This window comes from Anopheles maculipalpis, chromosome 2RL, assembly GCF_943734695.1.
Source record: "Anopheles maculipalpis chromosome 2RL, idAnoMacuDA_375_x, whole genome shotgun sequence".
Classification (NCBI taxonomy): domain Eukaryota; kingdom Metazoa; phylum Arthropoda; class Insecta; order Diptera; family Culicidae; genus Anopheles; species Anopheles maculipalpis.
Window position 1 is genome coordinate 18246436 of NC_064871.1, and position 19750 is coordinate 18266185.

The following is a 19750-nucleotide window of genomic DNA, read 5'->3' on the forward strand; positions in this document are numbered from 1 at the left end:
CTACTAAGTTCTATCCGTCCACAACTGTATTCACACTTGAGCGGAGATGTCTCTGTTGACTGTTTCTCGGTCACATGTGTGGGCTTACCTTTTCCTTTTTTGGGTGCATATATCCTTACAGCAATCTTGTCAACGTTCGAACAGTGAGTCACCAACGTTCTCATCCTCCGGTTTTTGCTTCTTTCTTATTTTTTTTTCCGTTTCATTCAGACAATCTTCATGGCGTTAGCGACATTCGGTTAGCAAGACATGCTTGACGTGCGGACCGCTGCTGGTGGCTTTCGTCCTTATCGACGTTCTGTTTCCGCACGGTGGTAGTAAACAAGCAGGTGTATCAAAATAGTGCCCAGCCAAGCCTCCCTTTTTCGGGCATTCACACGACGCTTCAACCTGTCGACAATCGGATCCGGTCAATTGTGAAGGTATATTGAAGCGATGGCAATCAAGTCATATCCTGTCTATCGAATCGTTTAAGCACACCTGTACATACACTTCCGATAAAATAATGGGGGAAATGTCACGTTCATCCTGGCTGAAATTCATTCTTTATTTTTAGACTTTTATTTCATTACAACCACCACATTCGTTTGATTGTATCGCTTCGCCATTTTCCATGTTTTTCATTCCATGATTTCGTCGGATTAACAATTATTTTCTAATTCTTTTCCTTCTCTTTCTTTTTCTTTTCTTTGTCTCCCTTTTCTTTTCTCTATTTCAATGTGTTTTTTTTCTTTCTTTCTTGTACAAATTTTCTGGGTCTTGCTGGAAATTGGGGATATCTATTTCCTATGCTTTGTATTGTGTTTTATTCGTAATATTAATTTATATATTTTTTGTTATATTTCCGGTTAACTATATGTTTTTGTTGCTTTCATGAATACTTGTTTATGTAAATACTCGCCTTTGAAACTTTATTTTAATGTCCAGGAAAAAAAACAAACCAAGAAACAACTGTTTTAACAAACGTTTTCGGTACTAGTTCGGTACCGGTTCTTGAGCGTTTCAAGGGAAACAGAGGGCAAATTTAGCGTCAAAACTTTTGCAAAAGTGCTTTTTTCTTTTGGCAACCATGAAATCCACCGGTACGCAACGATCTGCAGTAAAAGCTGATAATGATCGTGCCACAGCGAACCCAACTGGTGGCAAAAGTCACGGCTGGGTTGGTTCTGCTGTCAGCAAATCAGATGGCGATCAACTGGCTCTGGCCGGATACCAGCAGCGAGCAGTGCCACTTCGTAGTAGGCCCCGCAATCAACGCGTTCTGCGCCATCGGTATCAGGAGCATCTGCTGGATCAACCGGCCCTACACACCGTTGCAAAGGCTAAAATGATGTCACGGTTTACACGCATTCAAGGTACTGCGGCTTCCGAGGGAAGACTCACACACAAATACAGTCGATGACGATGTTTTGAGACTTTCCGTTTTCCGAGAGACATCGTGCTTACTGACCGCTGGGAACTGCCGCACTAATTTCCGTTGTGTTTGTGTGTGTGAATAATTTAGCTCACTTGTATTGTTCTTTATTTAATCGTATTCATCCCCGTTTTGCTAGTTCTAATGTATCCCACGCTTAGTTTAATATTTGGAGCCATTTTAATTTGAGATTACTATCGCTGACATTATTGCAAAGCCGGACTTTCACACCGGACCGGTAGGTCCGCACATTAAATTCCATCTGGATTGTCGAATTTTGCAATCATGTAATGGAATTTTGCATGATTTGAAGGGAAAATCACGGCTATGGAAGTTTGCAATCAGCACTGTTTTAAAGCAGCAGTAATTAGTTCAAATTCGAATGATACGACGGCGAGCTGATGTAAATAAGCTATTGGTTAACATTCTTCCGACTGTGATGGATCACAGCTCGGAAGCACAGTATCAGTTGATGATCTCGAGGAGGAGTAGTGTCGTTATTACAAATCTCTCCCAACTGAAAGCAAAATTTGCGGCGCCGGTATTCCCATGGTAAGACCGGGGTTCAAATCCCATCCGGACCGTCCCCCGGTAGTGAGGACTGACTATCCAAGTACGTGGTATCGGAAAGTCTAGTAAGCCACTTCAATGGCAGGCATGACTTAATTGATCGTTAAGTCACGAAGAAGAAGAAGAAGAAGATTGCATAGCTTCAAAATCCATTAGAAAAATTCCACAAAGTGAATCGAAACATCCATTATATGGATCGAAACCCTGTATACGGCATGATGACCTCATAGGCGAACCGACCGGCATGACCTCAGAGGTCGTTAAGCCAAGAGGGAAAATCGTCCACCAGCAAGTGACTAAGCAAGCGATTAAGTGTTTGTTGAAGTACTAAGGTGTGAAGATTTAGAAGAAAAATCGTCATAATAATCAGTATTTTGATTTGAACTGTGTTACTTTCATGTTGGTGTATTAATCTGCTAATCTGAATTTAAAGTTTGTGTCAGATAGAAACGTTTATCTAACTCTAATGCACATTAACGCTTACTCAATCGCAAGCTGGTTTCATTTGTTCGCACTAATACATGTAATATATTCATCAATAGAAGCTCCATATTTCCTGCAGCTAAGGAAAACCACCAGGAAGCCCTGACTCATCCATTCACCTGATCTGCTTTATCCTCTCCAACCCACGAAAACTCTCGTTAAACGTAAACCAAACCACGGTTCGGTTTATGGTAGTGATAAATTTAGCTCATATATGAAGGATTGGCGGGTCTTCTGGGCGCGCTGCGAGAGGCATAAATGATTCCTTTTGTTATTATTGTTTGTGTCCGTTCTTAAACTTCACGTCCAATGCTACGCGAATCGCTACCTTACATAAAGGACGATCAAAATGGACACAGTACAGCACGACATACTTACTACACTTTCCGGAACATACCGCGATGTATTTCCTGAATGGTCACGGTCGCGTGTCCCTTAACCGTGCCATTAAAAGCACGCTAACAATGTCCCGTCGTCGGTACACAGAAAGCGTGATGTGATGTCTTGCGGCTAGTGGCTGGTGGGACCAGGCACCATAAAAGTATTCACACTTTGGACAACATAGGACACACCGCTTGATGGACAATTAATTACCCTCCTAGCTTGCTTGCGCCTGGTCCTCGGGCTCCTGTGCGAGAGTGGTTATGTGTGTGTGTTTTGGGAAAAAAGATAAAACTGTTAACTATTATCCACACCCTGTTTTTGACTGACTCGGCTAAAGGGGTGTTTAAGGAACTATTATTGTTCTTCTTTGCACCGTAACTTGCTGTTTGGTGAACGCCCCAGATCAGCCACGGTGGTAATTAAATAATAATTTAAGTGATAAGAAGCTGTGTGGTAGGCACCGGATCATCATGGGGGAAGAAATGATGCTTGAATGGGCTTAACGACAATTTACGTACCAAAAAAGTTGACTTTATCGGAAATCGAGCATGGAGTTTTTCCTCTACAGCGATGATAATCTTAAATTAATTCATACTCTACAGATCCGAAAGATGGATGATAACGGTCACAAAGTTTACGAGAGCTTTCTTTCAATGTTCGTGAAGTTCCTTTCGATGTTTCATCCAGCAGCCCTCTAGCTGTGGTCGCCGCATGGTCCTGCATTGGTTTTTTGTTGCTTTTGCCCAACGCTGCTGGGACATTCTTTGGCGAGGCTAATTTTCTTCGCCCAAACCAACCCGACGAGATGGACCGCAGTACTCATAATTCACTCGAAAAACATGCCAGCCAAGAAAGTTGCAGTTGATTTTCAATCTTCCATGTGTACCGGCCGTGCCCAACGCGAAAAGTAAGGACACGAATGGGAGCATTTTTTCTCGCACTGAAAGGCGCACCCAATTGGACCGAGTGGTGCTTTCATTTTGTGTAACATGGGCAATTTTTTGAGCGGCCAGTAGCTAGAAATTTTCCGTTTTTACGTGGCTTGTTTTGTGTGGATCACTTTTTCATCCGGAGCATGTTTTTTTTTTCGACTCCTTTTCTTTGTTTGGAGACTATGTAAGCCTGAAAATTGGCCGTATTGTGCTAGCGTTGCTGTTGATGCTGACATCTCAAAGGAATTGAGGGAAGGATGAAGAAGAGAGAGACAGAAGGAGAGGGTGAGCTAGATCCCTAACGCTTATCCATCCCATCTACGGCCGGTGGAGCTTAATCGATCGAGGCGAAAGTTGGTTTTGCACTACATTATTCAATTGCTTTTCTTTCTCGTCCATTTACTTTGTGTATCCTTTTCTGTCACCGGTTTGAAAGAAGGAAAGTTTCTACCGATGGATTATTGCTCGTCGGAAGTTGGGCCTACATAGCTTCCCTGGACAATAATAATACGCCTTTGCTGGCCAATTTCGGCACAAGTACGAGACACGCTCCGTTTTACATCTGAGCGCGTTTGAAAGTAACTTAAAAATTGTTTGTCAGTATGAGCATATTGTGTCGTGTTTGCGTTTGCGTAATTTGAAGATTGACCATCCCATGCCACCCCCCCCCCCCCCCCCCCCCCCCCCCGAAACAACCAATCACAAAGTGTTGGTTGGAGATAGCGAAACGGTTCGCAAAATGAACGCGTGTGTGGTATATATACACGTTCTTATCAGATACCGGCGGGTGGCGCGCATTGCTATATTCTCACACGCGATAAAGATATTGTCGCGCGTATCTTAAACGCGTCACTTAAGGAGAGGGCCGAGCCGCAGTAGTGTTACTGGGGCGTGCGTGACGTCAATCGAGTGTAATAGGGGGAGGCATTTTCTTCTTGTATCGTTTACTCATTCTTTGCCTTTACTCTGTGCGGTCTTGTGGTTTGGTTGAGTGTGCCAGTTGGGTGTCTACTTACCCTTGGAAGATGCCTGTGTGGATGCGGGTTTTGATTTTTAAATGTTAGACAGATTGCAATAGATCAAGCTGACATGTCGCGACACTAGTTCCCCTATGCGCAAGGTAGTAAATTTGAAGACATTCCCTGACAATCTTCAATGTACATACATATCCCCACTAGTGTGCTTCGTCCGTACTGCTTCAATGCCATTAGTTTCAGACCATAGTCTGCAGCCCATTAGGCCGGCCGGTGTGCGGATGAAGTGGTGCAGCACAAGGACTCGTTATCCTTTTTTATGTTGTGCCTTATGACAGTGTCGCGGACGACCGTCATTATCGAGAAGTGCCACTCGGTAACACCAGCCAACCGTCTACAATGAGCTTGTTGGGGGTGGATGGTTTCGCCCTCGTGAAATGCAGGTGTTTCGATGTTTTCTATTATTTTTGCACGATGCTACATGCTTCAGCACCTTTACAAATATGCTACACACATCCCAATAGAACGCTTCCGTGATTCATGGTTTTTCTTTCTAATAGAAACAAGGAACTAAATATCGGAGTAAAACTTGAAGTCATTGGATTGACGTTTTTTTTTCACACGTTTACGTCAGCTGTGACGGAGTGGTAGAGCTGATTTCCCTGGTCATATGCCAAGAGCTTCCGAAAATTCACACGGTGATTAACCTGTATATCGAAATTTTATCGGTCCGTACCAGATCAAACCGACGAGTTTTTGAACAACGCTCAACAAGTGGTGAAATGGTTGTCCTTCTAAAAGTCTGTGTTGATATAAGCGATGGGATTCACCATTTTGATCGACATTGTCACCATAGCTCCAAGAGCTTTACGGGTTTAGAAGGTAAAAGGTCTAATTTAACCTTTAGGCTAGGGCATCCGGACGTGTTGGGGTGAGTTAGACGATACAATTTAATAATAGTTAAAGCAAGATAAGTATCTTAATTTCAATAGCTCTAAATCCTGTGCAAATTGTACAGTGTTTCTGCTGTTTCTTGTTTAATGACATCTACAACCTAACAATGAGCTAAAAATAATATTTTTATTTTCTATTATCACTTGACGGTATTATTGTAGCATGCACCTTCCTAACAGCCTTTGTGAATGTGGAATATTCCACACGATACACAGAGACCGCTCAGTTCCCAGCATGTGTTCCCATTATTGTTGTAACCTTCCATGATAAACACATCTATATTGTGGACGTAACATAGCTTTTGTTTGTTGAATCTGTAACATCATCACTCGTTCTCCTTCTTAATCCCGGCTTGTACTTCCACCGACGCACCGAGATGCATTTAAATGGTTTATTTAAGTCGGTACCATCTTACGCCGAGGCTTTTCCTTCTCTCTATCTCTCTACTTCTTATTATCCGTGTCAGTCTATGTGTCACTAGAACCGTTGCCGGTACTATCCCATCCCATTCGGTACTTTCGTTTCTTAGCTAGTTCAACCGCTGTTGTCTGGTGGGGCTGTACGATAATGAAAGCTGAATTCTGAAACTAATACGGTTAAACGGGGAAGAAAGAAGGATCAAACACTAAACCGTCCTCTAATGCCGGCTGATTAATTCTATTAGCCCCGCTTTTGTGGATTGATTGTGGATGATGGTCCCTTGGTACAAGGCATTCCACTTTTTTTTCTGTTACTTACCATCCCTTTTATTCTTTTTTCGTTTACTTTCAATCTCGACATGGTACTGGCAACCCAACACGGATGGATTACCCGTGATGTCTTATTCGTCCGGCTGACGCACCGTAATGATGACACGATTTCCTTCTTCGCTACCACTGGATTCGCTACCTAGTGTTAAGCATCATCAAATTAGCAACCATGGACAAGCTACGCGAAACGGCTGGTGCAGGTGGACCGAATGACCCGACGACCGCTCAGCAACGACTGTCTACGGAAGGTGGAGCAGGAGGAGCAACAGTAGCAGGAGGAGGAGGAGGAGGAGGAGGAGGAGGAGGTGACGGATGTTCCGATGAGTATCACCATCAGTTCTATAACACCGGCCGGATAGGACGCAGAAATGCGCTGCCAGACATCCTGGGGACGCACTGTACAACGACAACGGCCGACCTGTCGACGCAACTGGGTGCTCTCTCTACCTCGGGTAAGTTTGCTGTTACATCCTGCTGTAGATAGGTTTGCCCTATCGGGCGCGAGTCCTTGAGCACGGACAATGGGTTTGATGGTCTGTTAGTGCTGGCACGTAATCGAGATTCAATTACAAAAGCTGTGAAGTTGATCGTTGCATAACGTGAGCTGTGTTGCATGTATGATTTTATTAGCTTCTTGATTGTTAGGAGACAATATTGCTTATATCGGCGATGATCGTACTGGGTTCGAGAAGCCGTCCCCTTCATTTACTCGGAAGGAAACAAGTTGTTATTAGTCTTTATAGGAACTCTTCGTGACGTGCTTTGTTGAGTAAAATAAGTCAAGTATCAATCAGCATTAACGAATGGTAAAATGGAGTAAAAAGTCGTTAAACGTTTGATGGACAATTTTTGGCGGTGGTGAAGAAAATGAGATGATGATGATGCGACAGCCTATAAATTACCTAGTGAATGTGTCACTACAACACCGTACGGCACCGAACCGAAGCGTGAATGTCGTTGATTTAATTAGTACATAATTACCAAAAGGCAGAGAGGAGAACCGTTTGACCCTGTGTGATTCGATTTCTATTAACGCTCCTATCGGGATTTTCTCTCCTTTCTGACGCAGACTGTACCGGCAAGGCAGCCGACGCAAGCAGCATAGCATCCGGAAATAATGGTCAACCCCCGCCGACGACAACCGCAACGTAAAAGCCACCTGATGCCTATGGTCGTCGGTTTTAACATCGTAATTAAAGGAGTATCTGTGACAGACGGTGTATATCTGTGACTGTATTCACAAAGTTAAGGAAAACGTCCGATGGAAAACATACGCTAAGCTGCTGGCCCACCCAGCGTAAAAGGCATGGATGATAGTAGGACGTAGCTGCGTAGGGACTAGATTCTGTTTGTGACGAGCGGGTACGACGAGTTTCTCGTTTAATTTATTTATTCTTTTCAGGATGTAATTTGAAGTTTGTACGCCAACGCTTAGGTGAAATCACATTTAGCAAAAAACAAAGGTGAAATAACACAAACACACACAGATTCAAAGAGCCAAAGATATGCTTTTCGAAGAGGACAATGGCAAAGAAAGATATGGAAGTGGTAAATATTTTTGATAGCTAGTTAGTAGCTTTTTTGTACGCGATTGGGGCCTCAGTTTTGTAGTTAGGACAATGTGTGGGTAGCGGAGTGCGCGAAATTATCGAACGAACGGCTATCAGGTACCATCTATTAACCAGAGCCAATTCCATGAATATGAAGCTGTCGTGGAGTACGGATGATACTCTTAGACGTGATCTCTTGCTAAGTTTCGTTACTCGCATTTCCTCCCTTTTTGTTTTGTTTCCATCTATTTTGCATCACAAGAATGGCATCATTTTTCCACGGCGCATTCTTAGGATTAGAAAGCTACAGTTTTATCAGTATGTTTAGTCTGCATGTATTTAAACGCATGCAGTTAATTTGGTTGTGTACATCAATTTCTCAGATGATGTATAGTCGTTGTGTTTCAAATTAAATTCTTTTTTACATATCTCAAAGCAAATGTCGATGATGTGGTCGACAAATCCATGTTCCTTACGTTTGTTGCTTTGTCATTTAGGGTATTATCTGGTATGTTTAGGTGTAAGCGAGATGGAAAAGGAAGCGAGTTGGTCAACAACAGCGATCGAAAGGAGATCTTTAATGTGATCTAGACTAGAATTTAGTTTACTGCTCGCGCACAGACGTATTACAGGGAGATAATCCTTTATTATCGATTTAGTATCGATTAAGCTTTTAGTGCTTACCCGATATTTGTTAGCTATGTTGGCATGCATGCTGACAACGTTCTCATCACTGGCCGATTGTTGTTGGATTTTTGGTCTTTTCCAATTAGATGGATCACTCATATTAGGAAGAACCTTGACCGTTACTGTGTACATTGCTTAAAATTGCTAGTTCCTTAAATTGTTCTCCCTTTGGTAAACAACGAATTTTGGCAAACTGAACAGCATTTCGTTTGTGTATCAGCCGATACTTACTTCACATGTTCTTTTCACTTTCCCTCAACGATCGATGAAGGACCTTAGTGGATGTGTGTGCGTGCGTGTGTGTGTGTGACAGGATACGTTTAAAACCTAAGAATATGTCCATGTGATAATTAGACCTAACTAACATGAAAAAAGGGTACAATAATGTGTGCAAACCAATGGCAATTTCATCCACGTTGCGAAATGCGAAAATCAGTTTGTCCCACAGATGCAATGTTGATGCTCTCTGCTGCAAGGCTGGTAGTTTCTTCCCATGACTATCCTCTACGGAACGTGCGGGGGGGTTTTTGTTTTCGTTCAACGGGTACTTTAAATTGCTCAGCTTTTGGTTTAATTCATTTTGAAATAAGTTTCTAGTACTGGTACAGCTTTGTTGCATGTTGTGAACGAATCCATTTAAACGTCCTGTAGCTCTTTAATTCAAACTTTTAGCAAAACAACAACACGTTAACATTAGCAAGTGTGTGTGTGTGCGACGGTAGATCGGAGTACCGTCTCGTTGTCGTGGACCTTTGTAGGATCCTGTCGAATTGTGGAGATATTGCACGCTATGAAAGTAAGCAGCGCAAAGTGAATGATAATAAGAACATGCTAGCAGCAAAACAAATTCACACCGTTCTATATGTGTCAATTGTCGAAATACAAAAATAAACAAATTGAGCGATACCTTCTAAGCGCGCGCAATACAAATTAAAAGCCACCGGTTATTTAACAGAAAAAAGGGAGTGCGTCACGGAATGTTTCTGCGAAAGAAGAGGGTACAACAAAATGTTTGATAGAATCTTCATGTTGCGTACCGGAACTCAATTATTTAAATGAAATTTACAAGAAAAAATATTAAATAGCAATTTGAAAAGGGTAAGCGAAAGAGAGAATGCTTATAATGTGCAAGTAAACAAAAAAAAAAAAGCAAACATCACACTGAAACGAGGAACAGCGAAATTGGTGTAAAATATATAAGTTTGAAAATGAAAATTTAAATAACTATTCGTTTCGAACGGTAGCACTGTATGTTACGCTGACCGTTCCTTATGAATGATAAAAAAGTACTCGTGTTCTGTGCGTTGTGTGTGTGTGTGCGTCGTGTATGTGTGTGTGTCGCAAGCTTGCCAATTGAAACGCAAGAGAAACAATACATCTTTCGAGAAATCTTTTTTTGTATACACACCGTTACATGTACACAGCAAACAGTGAAAAAATCAAACAAAAAATGGGCCCCCAGTTGACACCATACCGAAAACACTTAACGATAACAGCAAAATGTATAGAATTTAAGAGCTGTATTTATGCTAAACAGATAAAAATATACATATTATAATTAATGAATGAATAAATGAATGATGATACAAATTGTGGGAGTATTTGCGATACTTTGAGAACGTTGAAAAAGCGGATTTGAATGAGGGAGATCCGTTGGGTGGTTCCTATAAGGGGCCTTACCGAAATATGGCCTGAGTTTATTGAAGTTGGAAGGTTTTGCTTGAATTACTGAAACAATTCGTTTAGGGTCTCCGAGAGGCTTGGTCCTTCCTTCCTTCCTCCGAGAGGCTTGGAAGGAAAACTGGAACATTATGTACTTGTAAAGGTTCGGTCCTCGTTGCAAGGTTTGCCTATGCGACTAGGTGTTACATTCAACCTAGACATTTTCACCGGTCTTCAAACGACAAAAACAGGGATCTCAAATGCCATCCGGACCGTTCCCCCGGACTATCCAACTACGTGGCACCAATAAGTCTTCTAAGCCATTAGATGGCCGGCATGACTTTAGAAGGTCGTTAAGCCAAGAAGAGAGACAAATGATCACATGGAACCTTAACTGAAGCAAGCGACCACTAATTTGGACCAAAAACTATTATTTCAAGCGGATTCTTGAGCGATGCTGACCGAAAAACATGAATAAAAGTCAAATTAAACCACACATCAAGTGGAAATTATAATGATAATTGTCCTTATTTTTAGAAACAATATTACTGTAAATACCCTCAACCTATAGTAGTGAGGACTGACTACCGTGGATCAGCAAGTCTTGTAAGCCATTTCGATGGCCGGCGTGACCTTATAATTAGTTAATCCAAGAAGAACATGAACATATGCGTAAAAATTGAGTATAAATGCGTTAAAATTTTTAAATTCAGTCCCCTACTACAAAATGATCGAATTTCCGCTAGAGAAAGACACTGTCGCTATCTTTCAGCCCAACCCTGCCCATTTTGACGTTTACGTTATTGCCAGTGTTGTCGAATCGCTGCGTAATCAAAACAACTGTCAGGCGGGGATTGACGGACAGCACACAAAACAATAATATACGAAGCAAATTCCATACCAACTATACCGGCCCCAAAAGCGATAACGAAGGGAGAGTGTGACGAGAAGGCACAACAAAACTATCGATCGTTTGGACGGGCAGATAGTTGCGTCTTCGATTTCGACTCACAATTCCCGTTCCGGATTTACGGTGCACAAGTGGATGTCTCTTGCTGGTGGCGTCACGTTTTTTCCCTGCATAAACCCAAGCGGAAGTGATATACACTAATCTTTAAAGCATCGCGGTAGTGATAGTTTTGTCGGTGTGCTTCGAGCATAGCAGTCCATTTTCGTTTTGCATCTTAGTTGCTTTCTACCGTGAAGTGTTGTGAACACGCTGCAGTATGTCGTTGTCTACGCTGTACAAACGCGCTCTCGTGCGGTATCCCGTGCTGGTGCAATCGGTCCAATCGGGCCTACTGATGGGGGCCGGTGATGTGATTGCGCAAGGATTCATCGAGCGAAAGGATTGGAAATCATTCGACGGTATGCGTGCCTTCAAGTTCTTCGGTATTGGATTCTGTGTCGGTGTAAGTAAACTCTGCCGTGGCTCTGACCGCAAGTACGCTGATAATTAAAATCCTCCCACCCCCTCCCCACCTTGACCTACTTTCAGGGGCCAGGATTACGGAAGTGGTACGGTGTGCTGGATCGACACATCGGAAGCGCCGGTGGCAGTAAAGCAATTACCACACTGAAGAAAGTTGCTCTTGATCAGCTAATCTTTGCACCGATCTTTCTGGGCACACTGATCGGGACGATTGGTTTGCTGCAAGGGCACAATATGGTCGAAATTAAGCACAAGTTGCGCCACGAGTATGGGGACATTCTGCTGACAAACTACTACATCTGGCCGTGGGTACAGTTGGCAAACTTCTACCTAGTGCCGCTAAACTACCAGGTGCTGCTCGTGCAGTCGGTGGCTGTGTTCTGGAATACGTACCTGTCCTGGAAGACAAATCAAAGCGAAGGTGGTAAGCATGGAGCGGTGAAATCGGTTGTCGCACATGAGTCGCCACTTGCTGCGGCCGGAGAGGAAACTGTTGCTACGTAAGATGGTTACCGTCAGTCTGGATGACATCAAAAACATGTGATACTAGTGGGTATGTACCGGAGAATGGCATTCGATTTCAATAGGAAGACACGCTGTAACCAGAGAATGAATAATTAAGGAGCGCGATTGCTGACGGGCTTATTACATGGACATGGTTGATTAATATGACAAAAAAATGGCATAAACAGACATTTATATAGATCATCCCAGAAGAATTCCAATTTAGCAGTTAGCAACATACTCTGTTTTTAATTTATCGTCACAACAGTTACACAATTGAATGGAAAGGGTTCAAATTACGTTGGGAAAAGCGCTATTGCCATAAAATCTAGAAATTGCACTAAGAAGAGAAGAGAAGAGAAACCTTGTAGCATCGGAATTCGGAATACGGTTACGTTATCGGAATAGAGCCCTCTAGCAAAGCTATATATTCTCCTCTTGCTGTTGCCATAATGCGGAAATGAATAAGTTTTTATATGTTAGACCGCACCAAGTGTAGGAACGTTTATGACACCAAACAAACATTGACATAAATTTAATATAAAATAGCTTTCGAAGTAAAGCTAGCATCTGCAAACAGGATTTTAAAACCACCCCGTTTGAGTTCATAGAAAGCAAAAGCAGCTAGTAAAAGCCAGAGTTCCTTTTCGTCTTCATAGCGTACGAAAACAGCTATAGGAGTAGTAATAATTATCCAACCGGAATAAACTGGTCTTTCACTTACAATTCCGACTGGTAATGTTAATATTGGGGTTTTATTGTTTGTATACATCCCTGTTTCTCTACTTTTTATACTTATTAAGTACCTTTCCTATACTACTAAATTTTACAACTTTTGTTGAGACACACAATATTGATGTGTAAATCCTCTTTTTTCCCGAAGACAAATTAATCCGAGGCATTCCGGAGATTACTCCAGATTTTTTCCAGAGTTTACTCCGATTTTTATACGTCGGAGTCGGAGTGGATACATAAATCCTCTCCGGAGTTTCCACCACTAACACACCTATCTTACTGCTTAGCACCGTTCGAGGGTAGATTGTGTACCATCTTCATAAGATTTTCGGCCTCATCCCGACCGGTCGCTAGTACTATACTGCGGAAAGTACCATCGTCCCGTGCCAACAATTCACCGGGCCGGCCAAACTCGACCGACGTACCTTCGCTCATGACCAGCACACGATCGTAGTCCATAATCGTGTTTAGTCGGTGCGCGATCGTAAGCACCGTACAGTCGGCAAACTGTTCCCGGATGGTGTGCTGTATTAAACGATCCGTATCCGGATCTACATTGGCCGTCGCTTCATCTAGCACCAGTATACGATTTCCGCGCAGGATGGCACGTGCGAGACATAGTAGTTGCCGTTGTCCGACACTAAAATTCTGTCCACCGGCAGCAACATACGCTTGCAGTCCTAATCCTGCCGATGATTCACTGGCAAGCTCACGCAGCTCGACCAGTTCGAGCGCTCGCCAAAGAGCTGCATCTGGGTACGCTTCGAATGGGTCCAAATTTCGGCGCAGTGTGCCAGAAAACAGGACCGGATCCTGCGGTATGATTGATATGTGCGAACGGAGTGTTTCCAGGGGTACGTGGGCCGTGTTTGTACCATCGATCAGTATCTCACCTTCGACCAGTGCCATCCGAAACAGGGCAGCAATGATGGATGATTTACCGGCACCGGTACGTCCCACAATTCCCACCTTTTGCTGCGGTTCTATTGTGAAGGTTAAATCGTGCAGCACGGGCAGATCGTTATCGGCGTAACGGAAGGATACGTTTCGGAACTCGATGCTACCCTTCTGAGGCCACTCGCTTGGAACCGGGACGAGTGGGATCGGTACGGTGCGAGAGGTTTGTTTCTTTCCACCTTCCGATACGTTCGGACGATCGGCGGGAAGTTCACGGTACTCTAGCAATCGTTCTACCGCAATCAGATGGTTAAACATTTCGGCACTTTGCCGTATGCCGAACTGTAGCTGACTGCCAATGCTGCCGATCTGGGTGATGGCTAGACCGACACGTGCACCTATCGCATCCTCATCCAGCAACAGATAGCTGAACGTTACGATCGTGAGAAACAGAAAGAAGATGCTGTCCAGGAACAGTCCGAAGGCGATACGGCCCGAATGAAACATAAAGTATGCGCCCGTATTCACGTTCTGATGGGTGTCGAATTCTTGAATCAGAAGCTGCTGCACACCGTACGCTCGTATCGTTGGTAAACCGTTGAGGGTTGCCGCAATGTGTGTGAAGATTGGAGATCTTGCTGTAAAAAAAAAAAGCCGGATGAGAAAAAAACGGTCAAAAAATGTTTATTTAATAAGATTTAAGATTCTTACTGATTCCTTCCAAGCGTCTTGTGTTTTGCGATGTGCGTAGATAAACCCGTCTTGCAGCTAGTAGTGCAACAAAAAGCACCAAGATCGGTACCATAAAGAATGGCTGCACAAACACTACCACCATCATCGCACCAACAAACATGAGCAGCGTTTGCGTTGCGTCCAGTATCGACTTGGGCAGCATATCGTCCATCGCACCCATATCCTTCGAGAAGCGGTTAAGAATGCGGCCGGATGGATTAGTTTCGAAGAACCGCATCCTAGCACCGATAAACCCCTCAAAAACGGTATCGTGGATGGATTGGGAGGCACGAGCACAGGCTTTGTAGAACCCGAAGGCACGTAGGACGGCCACGAAAAAGATGGTACACACGAGTGTGACGTGCACGAGCACACAGGTTTCGCGGGTGAGCAGATTCATCTGAGCGACTTCAGCCGGTGGTGGTTGAGTTTCGTTAAAAGCTTGGACAACTTCAAGAGTTCCTCCGGCTTCTTCCAGCGCAGTCCAGTAGGATAACCACCAATCGGCTACACTGACGACAAGCTGAGTGACTGCGAACAGGAGCACCAGTCCGACGAAGATCAACCAACTGCCAGCACTGGAAACGTATTGTAGAAAAACCGAACCTGGCACAGATCCCTGTGAGGTGGCTTCAAATTTGTCCTTAGCAATATCGGCATCTTTTTGATCATCGCCGGTAAACTCGTCCAGCGTAATACTATCCACCGTGACCGTGGAGGTGGTAGACGTGTGTGACATCTTTCGATTGGTGGTAATGGTATCTTCGTCGGATTCGCTGTGTTCCAGATGCTCTAGCTCGATGCCGCGCTGTTGTAAATCTTGTGGCGTTCCTTGTGCTTCTACTCGACCCTGTAGTATAAAACGAAATAATTATTGCTTTAGCAACATCACGATCGTTAGCATCATCGCACCTCCTTCATAACAATGACCCAATCGGCTTGCTTTAGGAAATGAATCTGATGTGTCACCAGAATGCGCGTTGCGCTTGGATTGCGGCGTTTAAGGAACCCTCCATTTCCGATACACAGCTCAAACAGGTGTTTGGCGACATGCGCATCCACCGCGCTTAGCGGATCATCCAGCAGATACACGTCCGTCTTGCGATAGACCGCACGGGCTAAGCTGAAAGGTAAGGTGAATCCGAATTATTTTTTTTTTGTTTTGTGAAAGATTTACCGACTTTTTTCTCTCTGTTGCAAGCTTACCAAATGCGTGCTTTTTGTCCTCCGGACAGCGAAACACCTCGCTCACCAATAACGGTCATATCACCGGCCGGGAGATGTGCAAGATCCGGCTGTAATGCGCACACCTTCAACACCTGCCTGTACCGATACTGATCCAGCTCATCCCCAAAAAGTACATTCTGTCGCACGCTCCCGGTAAACAGCCACGGTTCTTGGCTCGCATAGGCAATCGTACAGTTGCCCATGCTAAGACTACCACTCTCCAGCGGTAGTTCGCGTAACAGAACCTGCAGGATGGAACTCTTACCCGAACCGACCGGTCCGACGATACCGATCAAGCTGCCTCGCTTAAACTGTACGTTCAGTTCCGATAGCGTTGGTGGACCCTTCAGAGGTTCGGGGGAAGTATCGCCCGATTCCCCTGGGATAGTCCAACGAGCGGTAAGGTTACGCATCGCAATAACCACCTCATCCGACAGCAAACCATCGTTCGCTTCGTCTAGCAATCGGAGTGTTTCACCAACGTTTCCATTATCATGATCCTTCAAACCTTCTTTTTGTTGGTCTGCTTTGGTAGTATTTTCCTGTCCTTTTTGGTTCTCCTCCCCGATCTCGTCGTATTCAAGAAAACGTTGCAGTCGACGGGTCGCTACCAATCCTTCACCCAGTTCAGCGATACCTCGCCCAAACAAACCGGCCATCGTGTAGGACACGTTCGAAAGATAGCTTGCGGCAACGAAAACCTTTGCAGCGGTAATGTTCTCATCGAAGGCTATAAATGCTAACATAACGCCCAGAATGGCGGCCCGAGTCGTGAACAGCTGGAAGGACATGTACAGCGCACGAAGGTAACCACTCTTCAGGACCTCTTTCATCTCTTTCCGGCGTGCCAGTGAAATGAGCTTCGCAAACGGACGCTCCCAGGCGTACATCTTAATGACCGCAATTCCCGCAATGATTTCATCCATCAGCCGGATACGTTCGTCAGTTTTCAGTGCAGTCCGGAGACGATAGCGTGAGGTAAGCGTACCGGTGTAAGCTAAAAAAATGGAAAAAGGGATTCAAAGTTGGTTTTCAATCGCTACAAACGGCTCGATACACTCACACTGGATCGGTGTTATAATGACGATCGCCACCAGCCCCATCACACCGGACCAACCAATCTCGTACCACAGCAGTAAGGCCGCTAGCAGCATTACGATCGGTGATGTCCACATGAAGCACACAAGATAGGAAGCGATATCGAAGCGGTTCACATCGTTCGACATCAGATTCACTACCTTGCCCGGGGATGTGTCCCCGAGCGCGTTGCGTGCCAGCCGTAGTGACTTACGGTACACCACACTGCAGACAGCTATTTTGGCCTTAACACCCGTCAGCACGGAGATGATACCGTACTGATTGTCACATATCACGATGATCGCTCGCACCGCTACCATACAGCCAGCATAGTATAGGGCATCCTCGTGCGTCATATTTGATCCTTCGCTGAAGCAATCGACATAGGCACAAAAGTGAGTATTAGTTATGAGAGGAGGTTCAATTAGAGGGTGGGCTAGTTAGTTACCGGAAGTAGAGTAACAATCGACCGAGGAATATAGGCTGCAGTAGACGTAGTACTACCTCGGCTAGTAATGCCAGCACCGAGAGTGTGAACCATTCCTTCCACAACGTTCGAAAGATGGCACGTATAAGGGATGGACTGTGAGAAAGCTCTTGCTGTCTCTTCCACTGTCTGTAGATAATGTATGTAATTTTTTTTTTTTTAGTATTTTAGTATACATTAGTACAAAAGGTAACCATCACCGATCCCGACCTTTCCAACCGATCGCCCAACCGATTCGCCCGATCTTCCTCCAGTGGTTCGTACAGATCGCTTATATCAAACCTTTGACTGTACCCTTTCCGGAACATGTCCGCCGTCCACCAGAAGGTCAGTACGGAGAGAAGATTCGCGCGCTGCCGCGGATTTGCACTTAAACTGACACGTGTTGCTTCCATGTTTGCGAGCCTTTTTTTTCTCAAGTTTAGTTCCTGCGTTCCTTTAAATGAAGGCACATAGCTTAAGGACCAAGGGTGCGATTAGTTTCATGCAAGCAGAACACAGCCGTATAGAACACCAAGGTTTGCTTGTTTGGCTTTCAAAGATATGGCTTATCACAGCAAATATGTGTAAGTGTGGGGCCATGTCAGGATGGCCATATCAAGAAAGGGGGACGGACACTGGGCTTATTGAACAACAGTGCAAGCAAACAGCACCTGCTTCTCCTCTTTCACCAAACAAAATGTTGTTTGTCCTTCGAATCTACCGGCGCCACATACGCCATCAACAATAAATCAGACTCGGCACTAGAGCACTCCTAACAACAGAAAAATAGTACCTTTCCTTTGGGAGAGAATTTAATTTAACCAAGAACGAAATCAAGGAAAGGATGCTGGCGAACTACATTGTCGCCATTCGTTGGCCCAACGCCACCAATAATCATCCGCTAGTAATGAACTTGACTCTTCCCTATCCCCAACACGCACATACATATATTCACCCAACCCTTCCCCGCCTCACACAAACACACCGACAGTTCGTTTGTTGTCGTTTTTTTTCGTCTTTTCCAAACCGAAAATCAGCTGTTCTGCCTGACAACCTTGCAACCCCCGTGCGGGAGTACGCCGGTTGTGACGTGTGTTTGTTGTATGTGGAAGAAACTTGCTGATCACGGAACTGATAACGCGGTAACCGTTGCCTGGATAGAGCGAAAAGGGACCACGGTCCGCTTTGGTACAAGAATCCGCGAACACTACCGTGTGCCGGAATCGGTCGGTTATTCAATGGGGCCAAGTATGGTGGCAAGAATCGCTAAATCCTTCGCTCTTCACTCATACTCACGAATGAGTATGGGTATGTGCGTGTGTTTTGAGTGGTAACATAGCAACGCGGTGTAATGCTATCCGGAAGGGGTTTTCCCGGCGCACGCGAACGATGCTGTGGTTTCGAATAGCTATTTACAACGGGCGATTGTTTGTGTACTTTTACGGTTAAAAGGGGTTTTATCCTGGTCGATATGAATGAAATGTGTTGTGTGTATGATTTCAAATTTTTACCATTGAATCTCCATTGTTAGCTTACTGTTCGTATCGATCTTGCGCACGCAATTGGGCAGGGTAGAGCAACTCGCGGATCTTTTGGATCATTATTCGGCGTGTAGCCTTTTTTCCGTTTAACTTGAACTTCGTTGAGAGCATGTTAGGTAAGTGTACCAATTGTTGTGCTATGGATGGAAATATTCAAGATAATGATCTATATTGCCGAAAAAAATCCAGTAATTCATTTCGATGAGCTAAAGAAAGTTGTTAGATGCAGTTGCAAGATGAACTACAGCATAAAAATTAGCTGAAGTCATTATTTTATTTATCGTTTAACGACGTTAAATAACTTTTAATTTATTTAACACACAGTATGTTTACAGCATATAATACTGCTTTTTTTGTTGTGAAATTGGTGCACACTTTACGTAGTTGCTTTTAAGCTTGAAACTATTAAAATTTGATAAAGAAAATACTTTAGAAAAACATTCAGTTTCCTGTTTCGTACGAGATATGACAAGTACAACATTTTGTACACAAAGCATAATAACAGGTACATCGCAGTGGTTTACGAAAATGCCAATAAGTTTGTATATAAAGTGTTCAAAATTAAAAACTAAAAACAGGAAACTGTAGTCAAATTATTTGCCTCTCGGAAAAGCACTTTGTTAGTGAATCTGGTTACAATTTGGAAGTTTCTTGAACATTTTTGTTTTCATGAAAACACTTTACAAACTCACCCATAATGGATTAATTTGGATGTAAAAACATTTTCGTTTTCAAGAACCAAGTACCAAGAATAAATTCATTTTTTTTTACAAAATT

The 19750-nt window shown here is 43.9% G+C and overlaps 3 protein-coding genes across 3 annotated transcripts; 2 read left to right on the plus strand and 1 right to left on the minus strand.

Moving 5' to 3' along the window:
- The first annotated feature begins 1069 nt into the window (after window positions 1–1069).
- On the plus strand, window positions 1070–7635 carry LOC126558994 (putative lysozyme-like protein). Its single transcript, XM_050215085.1, has 3 exons — window positions 1070–1355; window positions 6604–6912; window positions 7530–7635. Exons 1-3 carry the CDS (start codon window positions 1070–1072, stop codon window positions 7610–7612), a joined length of 678 nt encoding a protein of 225 aa, XP_050071042.1. The 3' UTR covers window positions 7613–7635.
- A 3925-nt stretch (window positions 7636–11560) lies between these two features.
- LOC126559081 (protein Mpv17) lies at window positions 11561–12295 on the plus strand. Its single transcript, XM_050215186.1, has 2 exons — window positions 11561–11771; window positions 11858–12295. Exons 1-2 carry the CDS (start codon window positions 11586–11588, stop codon window positions 12293–12295), a joined length of 624 nt encoding a protein of 207 aa, XP_050071143.1. The 5' UTR covers window positions 11561–11585.
- Window positions 12296–13306: 1011 nt separating this feature from the next.
- LOC126559671 (ATP-binding cassette sub-family C member 4-like) lies at window positions 13307–17858 on the minus strand. The gene is made up of 7 exons (XM_050215841.1): window positions 17661–17858; window positions 17412–17579; window positions 16950–17332; window positions 15866–16883; window positions 15572–15782; window positions 14639–15509; window positions 13307–14565 (listed from the first exon to the last, which is right to left on the minus strand). Exons 1-7 carry the CDS (start codon window positions 17843–17845, stop codon window positions 13307–13309), a joined length of 4095 nt encoding a protein of 1364 aa, XP_050071798.1. The 5' UTR covers window positions 17846–17858.
- Between the last annotated feature and the right edge of the window lie 1892 nt (window positions 17859–19750).

What these genes read in the sequence shown, in the direction of transcription:
- LOC126558994 (XM_050215085.1), top strand. Translation starts at nt 1,070, where the DNA reads ATGAAATCCACCGGTACGCAACGATCTGCAGTAAAAGCTGATAATGAT. An exon ending in ACGGTTTACACGCATTCAAG is followed by an intron (nt 1,356 to 6,603) that starts GTACTGCGGCTT and finishes TTCGCTACCTAG; the next exon opens with TGTTAAGCATCATCAAATTA. An exon ending in GGGTGCTCTCTCTACCTCGG is followed by an intron (nt 6,913 to 7,529) that starts GTAAGTTTGCTG and finishes TTTCTGACGCAG; the next exon opens with ACTGTACCGGCAAGGCAGCC.
- LOC126559081 (XM_050215186.1), top strand. Translation starts at nt 11,586, where the DNA reads ATGTCGTTGTCTACGCTGTACAAACGCGCTCTCGTGCGGTATCCCGTG. An exon ending in GTATTGGATTCTGTGTCGGT is followed by an intron (nt 11,772 to 11,857) that starts GTAAGTAAACTC and finishes ACCTACTTTCAG; the next exon opens with GGGCCAGGATTACGGAAGTG.
- LOC126559671 (XM_050215841.1), bottom strand. Translation starts at nt 17,845, where the DNA reads ATGGAAGCAACACGTGTCAGTTTAAGTGCAAATCCGCGGCAGCGCGCG. An exon ending in TTGGGCGATCGGTTGGAAAG is followed by an intron (nt 17,580 to 17,660) that starts GTCGGGATCGGT and finishes CATTATCTACAG; the next exon opens with ACAGTGGAAGAGACAGCAAG. An exon ending in CGATTGTTACTCTACTTCCG is followed by an intron (nt 17,333 to 17,411) that starts GTAACTAACTAG and finishes CGATTGCTTCAG; the next exon opens with CGAAGGATCAAATATGACGC.